Genomic DNA, 11814 nt, shown 5'->3' on the forward strand with positions numbered 1-11814 from the left:
TTAGCTATGCACTGTGCAGTTGTCTTTCTAGGAGGACCCCAGAGGAACTGGATTGGTCTGTGGGATCCTGAACCGATCCAGCCCCTAACTGAGTATTTAGCTTCCCCGCCACCAGTTGGACAATCCTCTCACCCTCCTTCGCAGGACCCAGCTTGTCCAGGAGCATCTCAGGAAGCAGTACCAAAGAAGAAGCAGTGTCGCAGCCATGGACAGTGTGGCGGTATTTGACTCACCTGGAAAGGGGAGGGGCCTGAAGGCCAACAAGGAGTTTTGGGCTGGAGATGTCATTTTTTCTGAACCCAGTCTGGCAGCTGTTGTCTTTGACAGGTACAAACAAGGGGGGGATGGGACAGAAGTGGTCTGTAAATCTACCTCAAATTGGCTCTTTTAATGCTAAAACATATGCTATGTACAAGTATTTTTATTGTAATTTAATCATACGAGTGTATTTTATAAGCCAATTTTCTGGAGTGATGACAAAAGTACGTATGTGGACGCCTTGAGAAAAACCTGAACATACTAGTTAGTATATGGTGCAATACAGCTGCAAACAACAGACACAATATTACACATATTGTTCCATGGATAGATCTCTGAAATTGTGTTTCGTACTTAGGGTTGAAAATGTGTCAATTTGTATTGATCATGAATTAGGCAATTTCCTGGCAACAGTTGTTTTGATTGATGGACTGTATATTTGAATATTATAGCAAGAAGTGAAACAAATGACAATATCATGGCTACTGTATTTTGCAGCCTTGCAGAGCGTATTTGCCACAGCTGTTTCCGCAGACAAGACAAACTCCAGAGATGTGGCCAGTGCAAGTTTGCTCACTATTGCGACCGCACCTGTCAGAGGGCCGGCTGGGCCGAACACAAGCAAGAATGCGCTGCCATCAAAACCTATGGCAAAGCGCCCAATGAGAACATTCGGTGAGTGAAAGAACATGTATGCCGCTGCTTTACTTTTGTCCATAAATGTTATACCCCAACAAGAGGAAATATTTAAAGTTCCATCTTATACTATTCATTCATTCATTCATTCATTCATTCATTTTCTACCGCTTATCACTGGGTCATGGGGTGCTGGAGCCTATCCCAGCTGTCTTCGGGCGAGAGGCGGGGTACACCCTTGACTGGTGGCCAGCCAATCACAGGGCACATATAGACAAACAACCATTCACACTCACATTCATACCTATGGACAATTTGGAGTCGCCAATTAACCTAGCATTTTTTTGGAATGTGGGAGGAAACTGGAGAACCTGGAGAAAACCCACGCATGCACGGGGAGGACATGCAAACTCCACACAGAGATGGCCGAGGGTGAATTGAACCCTGGTCTCCTAGCTGTGAGGTCTGCATGCTAACCACTCGACCGCCGTGCCGCCCCCTCCTGATAAAATCACAAATAAAAATCTAATTAAAAAATGCTTTAATACTTATTTTGAAAGTTGCATATTTTTATGTGGCACAAACATCCGTCTAAGAAGAAATCACACAAGGTGCTATGCAAGTGAATCGACTCATAAGAACTTGAGTCAGTTCCAACTTCTTGCCTCTACAGACATAACTAATCAATCATGAGTTCTGTAAGAGGTAGATGACTCATTTTTAAGACTTTTAAACCACCTCCGTTTTTTATGTTGATGATGATGTTAAAGAGTAATTCTGAGTACATTTGTTTGGTCTTGCCACTTTTAACCAGGGTGTTCCACATTCAAGCAAAGGTCATCTGTGTGTTCACTTATAATGAATCAAATGTCTCCACGTGCAGCTTGGTGGCACGCATCATGTGGCGTTTGGACAAGGATGGCAGCGTGGTGTCAGACATGCAGCTGACCACGCTGGACGAGCTGGAGGACCATATTGAGGACATGCAGGAGGACGAGCTGAAGGAGTTCAAAGTGGACATTCACAACTTCCTAGACTACTGGCCTCGGAACAGCAAACAGCACACCAGTGATGTCATCTCACACGTCTTCGGACTGGTGCGTTTGTTTGCTTCTTTCAACTTTCAAAGCTAATCCGTTCAGAGTTCACGTTTAGGATAGTTTTAAAATAGAAAATACTAAAAAAAAAACTAAAAAAAAAAAAAAAAGCAAACCGAGTATGCTTCTCTACTTTTCTGATCTTTGGAAAAATGTCTGTCCCTTAGGGGGGGCATGACAGGAAATAATTGAGAAGCACTGGACTATCCGCCAAACTGTTGCTGTAACATTTTATGGGTGTCATAACTGTGTTTATATTGTGTAAGTAATCATACAAAATGAGTTCGGCAGCTGTCCGGAAGTCCTTGGAAGTGCTTGGGAGTGTGACCAATCACAGCAGAGTGGGCGTACCTGGAGGAGGGCTGGGGGTGGAGTAAATTAAACAGATCATTTGGGCAGCAAGAGGTGCAGAATCTTGACGATCTAGAAAGCTTTGTCTGCACGTTGTCATGTGTAGCTGCTCTATAGGAGTCTACAAATAATAATTTTTGATACGCTAAACCAGCCATTATCAAATCGCAAACCCACTGATGGCCCTCTACAAACAAATTAAAAACACCTAAGGCACCAGGCGCGAGAAAACAAGTTAATATGAGCTAGCTAACAACGGACGTCATGGTAAATACCTAATTTGATGTTTAATCCTGACATAAAACACAAAAAGTGTTCCTTTTACATACCTGACTTGTATATTAACCAAGCTACAGCGATGTTATTATTGTAGTCGCTAACATGAAAAACTATTTTTATATGGCGGACTAACACGACAAGCACTAGTCTCAGCATCATTCACAGATGGAATAGTGGATACCTCGTTCTCAATTTCGCAACAAAGAGACTCAACAAGATGCTTATTTGCCATCAGGATTTTTTACCTGAATACTGGAGCATACGTTTTGTGCTGGAAGACACAGCCATCCCAAGGAGAGGGGAAATAGTGTACATCAAACAATGCAATGTTGTTGGAATTTTTTTTTTGAGGTCTTCATAGTCAAAACAGTTGTGTCCCAATGACTAGCTAGCTCATATTAACTTGTTTCCTAGTGTTATAATGCACAGAAAAGGGAAATAAATATGTGTTCATCTTTCACATAAGGATTGTGAATGATGGGCAAAATTCCCCAAAAAGTGCACTTCCCCTTTAAAATGAGCTCAGTCGGCCATCTTGTTTTGAACGTAGTATTCAGCATTCCAAATTAGTTTGACTTGCATTGTCTATCACAATAGTTTCTTTAGTAAGCTTTCGTAGACATCGGTTAAACTTGTGACTGATTAATAAATAAAAAAAGAGCTTTGGCAATGACAAGCAACATGTACTTTGACCTCAGCTGTGGCAGACATCTTATTTTGGGTTGCATTCAAAATGAGTCATCCTGTGTTTATGGCAAGCATCTTTTAGCTTTTGACCAAGCAGCCGAGAATCAGATGTTGTCATATTAAGGTTTAATAGCTGATAACAGCCGACCCTCGATGTACTATAAATGTTAATGATCAACAAAATGTACATAAAAGGAAATCAAGCATCTCGGTGAGTGTGTGACATCAGTGTTGTTAGCTAGGTGATAACATGATTGATTCAGTGCATGAAGGATGAGGGAACCTAATGGTCAAGACAAGTCATAAATGGCTTTACGGTCATGTAAAAAAAAAACAAATGGGGCGTGGCATCCTAATTTTGACATGTGTGGTTTATTGGTAATTAGTTTAGTATTAGTATTTAGTATTTAGTGTTATTAGTCAAGACATTTTGCCTGGCGGCGGCCATGTTTATGCTCAGATATGTGCTTGTCAGTCCCCTAAATTGGTTTGCAAAAATTCATGGTGATTATAAACACCCTAATGTTCTAGAAAGGAGTTTATAGAGGTTATTGTGCTGTGTGAGAAACGTCTAATTTGTTAGCTATTGTAGGTAGGTCAGGTTTGCCGCATTTTTACCCTATTTCATGCGGCACTACAGAGGTGGAAGGGTTACACTCCAAAATCAAATACACACTGACTGTATTTCTCTTGTTGTTCAGACACAGGTGCAGCTTTTCATTCTTATTTTATGTTATTTTTCACCTTTCTAATTCCTACTCGTAGATTAACTGCAACGGCTTCACGGTTAGCGACCAGCGGGGTCTTCAGGCCGTAGGGGTGGGCCTGTTCCCTAATCTGTGTCTTGTTAATCATGACTGCTGGCCCAACTGCACTGTCATTCTCAACCACGGCAAGTAAGTTATGTGCGTTGGCGCCTGGATCATGTCTATAACACCTAACTGGACATTTGTTGTTGTTGTATGTGATGTTGTGTTATATGTGTGTGTGTGTGTATGTGTGTAAAACTGCTCCCTGTTTGTCTTTCAGTCAATCAGCTGTGAATACTATTTTTCATTCTCAACGTAGGTGCGTTACCTCTAAAGATAAGCCTCGTGCGTGTGTGTTGTCTTTTAAAAATGGCACTGAGATCACCCTCCCATCTTTGTACCCCACCTGTCTGTACGTCAGGTCCAAACATCCTGCTATTTTAAACACTCAAACCATCACGGGACACTTTATTCTCACATAATTCAACTTAATCTGCCTTTCTGGACTGGTTAATCATCCACACAGAAGCTGCTATGTCACTTTGTGTGCAGAGTGTGAGTGCAGTGTGTGTTGTCTTTGTTTAACCACTGACCAAACAAAATTCTATCATAATAATAATAATGCCTCCAAAACAATGCACCGTAACAACGCTCCAAAGCAACAACCCGTTATCTCAACGAACCGAGTCAACAATAAATCCACAAGGTATAATTACAACTCCTAAGTGGACTGTTACTACGTATACATTATGCAGGGCAATATTTTTATAGTTTAAGTACATGTATGTTTAAAGGGACTGATTGCTATTATTAACAGTGTTATATTACAGTATTCCTTCTCCAACCTTTACTGATTGGACTAAAAACACAGCATGGATTACAGTTTAATCATCACTCCAATAATAAATCCGCAATCCAAAACCTCAATAAGTGAAATGTGAGCAAATCAGCAGTGTTTCTTTGTCCCGGTCCTCAGGATTGAACTGCGTTCGTTGGGTAAAATCGCAGAGGGCGAGGAGCTGACTGTCTCCTATGTGGACTTCATAAACCTGTCGGAGGAGAGACAGAGACTGCTAAAGACGCAGTACTTCTTCGACTGCACGTGCCAACACTGCAAGAGTCGCATCAAAGATGACCTCAAGATGGGAGGGCGGGAGCAGGAAGACGTCAAGGTTGGCCCCTCGTTATGAAAATGTTGCTTTACCTTCTCTGATATGAGAAAATTTATATTGGTAAATTCAATTTGGTAAATTCAAACTGGGTTGAATGGTTTGCCGCCACGTTTAGCAGAGACATGTCTGATAAGGGAAACATGAGAAGAGGGGTCACAGAGGCTATTTAAAGCAAAAGATAATTCCACCTAGTTGTTATCTGTGTGTAAAGTGCTAATTATAGAAACCACCACATAGTTTCTTTATGTATTGTTACGGCAAACCACTAAGTGGTGTTTTTGTTTTTTGCAAATAAATGAAAAATCTCGAGTTTTTTACAAATACTACAAAAAGGAGTCGGAAAAACAGCAAAAGTTATTTTGCTCAGATTTCTTTTCCTGCTTTCCACAGCCTCTTGGTGCTAGGCAGAATTCATACAGCTGTTAGCCAGACAGGTGCCAACTAAAGAAGTACTAAAATACATATTAGGAAGGAAAAACAAGGAATGAGTTGCTTTAGTAAGATGATGGAATATAGTGTGCTATCAGGACGAGGCACCTCAGTAGGTCAAAGGTCTTATGATAAGAAATAATCAGGGCCTTGTCTTTATGGGCCTGGCCATTGCCCTTTGTTAAAGAACTATTGATATCCTTATATAATCTCATTGAGGGTATACAGTAATTCATTTTTCTAAAATATATCAGTTAATAATTCATACTGAGGCCATTTATTTATTTATTTATTTATTTATTTATTTATTTATTTATTTATTTATTTATTTATTTATTTATTTATTTATTTATTTATTTGTTTGTTTATTTATTTATTTATTTACTTATTTATTTATTTATTTATTTGTTTATTTATTTAGTTGTTATTTTTTTATTTTTTTATTATACCGGTAGTTTACGACTGAATGGAGCATTTTCAGGGATTTAAAAAGGATAAATACAAATATAAGCCATTCAGTGTGATTGCCTGGCCCTGTGATTGGCTGGCGACCAGTCCAGGGTGTACCCCGCCTCTCGCCCGAAGACACCTGGGATAGGCTCCAGCACCCCTGCAACCCTCGTGAGGATAAGTGGTAGAAAATGAATGAATGAATGAATGTGATTGCCTGATAATCGTCCGGGTCGATATTGACACATCTATAGCATTTTGACACACCTTTTTTAAAATCCGACGGCCAATAAGAGATCGATTTAAAACCTTTCTGCCTGCACTGGCATCCTAGTTAAGCAGAGTATGCTGGTATGGCTGCGTGTGTGTGCTTTAGGCTGTATGAGTGTGTTTACACCAACTGTCTCAAATGTGTAAACACAATAAGGGTGTCATAAAAATTCCTTACACATTGGAATTGCATCTGTGACAGGGGTGTCTCGAGATATCGTGTTACAATATCTTAATATCTTAGATTGGGGGGAAAAAACTGTCTGGCAACAATAAACCATTAAGCTTAAATTGCAATAAAGCTCACGTTTTTCTGGCTTCTCTCAGCCTTCAGAGGAACAAGTGAAAGAGGCAACTGATTATTGCTTTCAAATGCTGGACAAGATGGACGAGGCCCGATTAAAGGGCGACTACCACGAGGTAAACAATCACATGAGTTTCTTTCTTTGTACTTTCATGTTCCCTTCATATTTAATGCTTGCTTTATTCCCTCAGGTGGTGAAAATCTGCAGAACGTGCATAGACAAAACAGAACCCGTTCTTGCCGACACCCACATCTACCTGTTGAGGATGTGGAGCACCATGAGTGAAGTGCAGGCCTACCTGCAGTACTTTGAAGATGCCGCAGACTACGCACGCAAAATGGTGGAGGGTTACATGTAAGAAGAACCAAATCTTTTTAGCCACAAAGTGGCACACTTTGGGATGGTTTTGATGGATTACTGCAATCTTCCCATTGTCTGACAGGAAGCTGTACCACCCAAACAACCCCACTCTCGGGATGGCTGCCATGCGAGCAGGAGTCACCCACTGGCAAGCCGGACTGATCGAGGTTGGCCACGGGATGATATGCAAGGCCTATGCTATTCTCATGATCACACACGGCCCCATGCATCCCATCACCAAGGACTTGGAGGTAAAAAAAAAATGTTTCAGTCGCTTTTGAGGTCTTTTCTGAGAGATGTTATGTTGCCACCAGCCACCATAATTTTGCATCCTATAATATAAAATTTGAACACTTCTCTGTACTCTTTATCCCTGCAGTCCATGCGCATGCAGACAGAGATGGAGCTGAGGATGTTCAAGCAGAATGAGTATGTTTACCACAGCATGAGAGAAGCAGCCCTGAAGAACAGACCCATGACCATGATGCACGAACCCAAGTCAGTAGAGGACGGAATCAAGAATCTCTTCCATCGGAGAAAGTAATACAAAAAATAAATAAAATCACCTGAAAATTTTATCTTGTCTCATGTTTCATGCCAAAGTAATGGACTGTTCAGGTAACTTTAACCAATCAGAGGCGTGCATGTTATGGTCATGGTTTTATTTCATTTGAGCATGCATCGGATTACAATTGAGTGCATCACATAAACAGTTCACAGTTCCACATGTCCAAAAGGAGTAGGAAGAAGCAACGCTTATTAAATTCTACCCCTCCATCTGGTACTTTTACAATCAGTAACTATTACATTTGTTCACTTCCTGCTTTCCTAATATAGTTTTTTTTAGTTACAGTAAAGTCTCGTTATATCGATATCGGTTATATCGAAGTACTGCTTATTACGATACTATTTTCATTTCCCGGCAAATTTCTAGTCTTTTATGATATAATTAGTTCCGTTAGTACGATACCCAGTTATTATGATAATCCGGTTACTACGATGCCCTTTTCATCTCCCGCCAGCCAATTTGGTCTGCTTATATCGATACAAAAGCAGCTTAAATCAATCTTTGCTTAAGGATTTCAATACCAAAAAAGAACACGGCGAACAGCTGCTTCTAGTCAACTTTATTTTTCACACTTCCACCACCAGAGCGCAGCACACACACCGATTCCCGCACTTCCTGGTTCACAGGTCATGCTCAACCCGCCCCACATAGCTGGCCAAACACATGCCTGCAACAGAAGAACCAACTGACATAGCATACACACCTATTCCAACGAAGACACAAGCGTACAAATACATGTATTTAATTGTGTTGTATTCAGATATCTTTTTATCGCTTGCAATAATCACTGTTTTTCATATGTACATGCTGGCGTTCGTGTATAGAATCTATACACACGAGAGAAACCACAAACGCAGTTGGTTCTTTTGTTGCAGGCATGTGTTTGGCCAGCTATGTGGGGCGGGTTGAGCATGACCTGTGAACCAGGAAGTGCGGGAATCGGTGTGTGTGCTGTGCTCTGCTGGTGGAAGTGTGAAAAATAAAGTTGACTGGAAGCAGCCGTTCGCCGTGTTCTTTTTTGGTATTGAAATCCTTAAGCAAAGATTGATTTAAGCTGCTCGACATTGTTCTATACCAGGGGTCGGTAACCTTTACTATCAAAAGAGCCATTTCACCCCCTTGCTCACTAAAGAAAAATATACTGGAGCCACAAAACATATTTTAAAAACAATAACATATGAACTTTCGGAAGTTTGAATGGTTCTTAATTTTAAGTTTTAACAGCAGAATACAATGAATAGACGTGCAGTGTGCATGTGTAATGGAGGCCAACTCATAGGTTAATGACAGTATCTTGATTAAAATACCTGACGCCTGGAGCGTCAGGTATTGAGAATGTGAGTGACATGCTCACATCCAGAGCGAATTGCGAGTCTCCCAAGATTTTGATTGACTTCCAGATTTGGAGAGAATTTTGGGGTATCAAAGTAGTTCAGAGGAGAAAAAGCTGTGTTGTGATCGAATACTCTTGCTAGTATTGCGTCTCACAGAAAGATGTGTATTTTCCCCATTCAGGTGTTTAAAAAAATACTTGAGCATTGCAAAGGGAGCCACAACAAAAAGGCTGAAGAGCCACATGTGGCTCTGGAGCCATGGGTTGCTGACCCCTGTTCTATACTATATAGCATTATTGCCCACTTTTAATGCAGTTCGGCGCAGGATCGGATATATCGACAGTCCGGTTATATCGATATTTTTTCCGACTCCCGACAATATCGATATAACAAGACTTTACTGTATATAGTTATTTTTTTTGTCACGTACCAAGTACAAGGTGATATGACCATACAATGACATAATGGGTACCATAGTAACTGTCAATATAGTGATAATATATAGCACATCATGATTGGTTCAAGACTCTTCATCCTTGTATTTAGCAAACACAACTGCTTTTATTGTTTCTTGAATTGGCTCCTTAGGTCCTTATGTTGGTCACAGTCAGAAAAATTGGGGGAAAACCTGGGTTCATCTTTGTGTGGATTTTGCATGTTTCCCCATGTGTGAACATATTGGGCTAATTGGCAACTCCAGATTGTCCATACTCTCGGTATGAATGTGAGTCGATGTGCCCTGCGATTGGTTGGCAACTACTCCGATGTGTATGAAGTAGGAACACCATCTGCTGTGACTGTACCATTGCTGAAGTTTTTGGCAAATTATCCTTAATTGCTTCGACAACAGTTATGCAGGGATGCTTTTAATGTGCAGGTGAAGCAGCTCAAACAACCACAATGTCCCTAGCAGTTTTAGAGAGCAAATCAGTAGCATCCTCTGAAGTCCATAATTGTCAATGGAAAGCTAAAGTAGGCATATGATTACTTTTACACAATCATTTCCTTATGCTTAAAGTAATGTAATGTTTGGCATTATGAAATTATACTCAGCTAAAGTATAAACACAATTGTTGGTCGGCAACAAGGAAAAAGTTCCATCTTCACCGTTAGACATGCTTGTATCCCTGAAAGCGCCATTTTTAGGGACAGAAACCTACATTTGTATACAGATGACATGCCACAACACATAGCAAAATATGTTTACAAAAATGAATGAAAAAATCTGAATTCATGAGACCATGGCCTGAATTGAAATGAGCTACCTGTGTGTGCCGACTAGTTGACTGTTTCCATTAGACTTGCTACCTTCAGTGGTTTCCAGATATGCCCCTTTAAAATTTAAGCTTCATATTCATTCCCAAAATGACACTGTGCCTTTTCAAACTTTTATTATACCAAGTGCAGACTTCTACATGCGTTTGCTTGTCCTCTTGTACACAATTCCACCGAGTGTCATGGTCTGCAAGGAAAAGATCGTAACATACACTGAAATTAGCTTTTTGAAAAATTCTCAAAAAAACATTACCCACATTGACAATCGTGTTGCCATCAACCAATTCCGTGACCGACTCGATTCCCTTCAAGGAAACTTTCAATGTCTTGCCTTCACGTCGAACCACCGCCTTTTGAGAGAAATTAAACAATGAAGTCATTCAATGAAAACACTCACTGGCTACTTCATTTGGTACACTTGTAAAAAAAAAAAAAAAAAAAAAAACAAGCTCTAAACAATACCAAGTACATTTTAATTAAGTTACAGAAAAATGTGCAAAGCCAATTTGATCAATTAAGCACAAGATCTTTCCAAAAGGGTTGATTCCCATTGTAGTAAATTTAGGCCTAAAAAGGTCAAACCAAATTTTGTAACACGGCTCTCATAATATCGTAGTTACACAAAAAGGTCCAAATTAGAAACCACCCAGTATGAGTCTATACAGCTTAATACCTTTAAGGGTAAATCTAAATTAACCATTGTCCTGAAGTCTTGACCAACCCTTACCTTGACCTTCTCGCCAGTGATGGTCTCCAACTCTGCCTCCTGCCCGATGGTGAAAGAGTTGACGAGGACCTTTGACCCAGTAGTGACCGTCACTTTAAAGTTGTCACCATTCTCCTCAATCTCGGAGACGCTCTTGATGTCTTTGCCTTTCTGGATGAGTTCATCAGGGAGACCTAAGTATCACCCCCACCACCCCCCCAAAAACAGTTACATATCTCTGACAGAACACTTAAACACATCATAGCATCAACACCTTACCAATGGCCTTCATAAAAGGCTCAAAGTTCTCCTGGGACTCCAGCTGGAACTTTCCAGAGAAGGACATGGTATCAGGCAGGTGAAGGTAAAGGAGCAGACTATGGCTTGTCTTTTATACTCTCACCACGAGGCTGCTGCAATCATTAACTTCAGGTGTCTCTAATTAAAGAAGCTGCACTTGATGCAGATAAGACACAGAGGATGAACCCCAAGTTCCCTGTTTTAGGGAATAGAACAGGAATTTGATGCAGCACAACATGAGGTACATGATGCTTGCACAAAGAATGAAATCTAATATAAGAGCTGTATCAAAAAGGTATTCATGTGAATCATAATTATTATGATGGTTGCATTTGGCTGCAGTAATGGAGAACTGCAATGTGTCATACCCGGAAGTGTTTCACATTGTTGCTTGTCCTTTATGCCCAAAATATTTCAGATTTATTTGACATATTTTTGTCAAAATGATATACAATAAATTATAAATGGGGCGGCACGGCGGGCTAGTGGTTAGCACGCAGACCTCACAGCTAGGAGACCAGGGTTCAATTCCACCCTTGGCCATCTCTGTGTGGAGTTTGCATGTTCTCCCCGTGCATGCGTGGGTTT

The 11814-nt window shown here is 40.5% G+C and overlaps 2 protein-coding genes across 3 annotated transcripts; one reads left to right on the top strand and one right to left on the bottom strand.

Moving 5' to 3' along the window:
* Nucleotides 1-41: 41 nt before the first annotated feature.
* smyd1b (SET and MYND domain containing 1b) lies at nt 42-7619 on the top strand. Of its 2 annotated transcripts, XM_058071142.2 has the most exons (10): nt 42-327; nt 757-933; nt 1778-1991; nt 4074-4204; nt 4338-4376; nt 5034-5229; nt 6706-6798; nt 6874-7037; nt 7126-7294; nt 7423-7619. In XM_058071142.2, exons 1-10 carry the CDS (start codon nt 206-208, stop codon nt 7585-7587), a joined length of 1470 nt encoding a protein of 489 aa, XP_057927125.2. In that variant the 5' UTR covers nt 42-205; the 3' UTR covers nt 7588-7619. The 2 variants fall into 2 exon arrangements, with proteins under 2 accessions (XP_057927125.2, XP_057927126.2); XM_058071143.2 differs by lacking the exon at nt 4338-4376 and having other exon boundaries at nt 44-327.
* A 2700-nt stretch (nt 7620-10319) lies between these two features.
* LOC131128364 (fatty acid-binding protein, liver-type-like) lies at nt 10320-11353 on the bottom strand. Its single transcript, XM_058071145.2, has 4 exons — nt 11206-11353; nt 10948-11120; nt 10478-10570; nt 10320-10407 (listed from the first exon to the last, which is right to left on the bottom strand). The coding sequence occupies exons 1-4, from the start codon at nt 11270-11272 to the stop codon at nt 10357-10359; spliced, it is 384 nt and encodes a 127-aa protein (XP_057927128.1). The 5' UTR covers nt 11273-11353; the 3' UTR covers nt 10320-10356.
* Nucleotides 11354-11814: the final 461 nt, after the last annotated feature.

The sequence above is a fragment of the Doryrhamphus excisus genome, linkage group LG3, assembly GCF_037039965.1.
Source record: "Doryrhamphus excisus strain RoL-2023G ecotype Guam linkage group LG3, RoL_Dexc_Guam_v1.1, whole genome shotgun sequence".
Lineage (NCBI taxonomy): Eukaryota > Metazoa > Chordata > Actinopteri > Syngnathiformes > Syngnathidae > Doryrhamphus > Doryrhamphus excisus.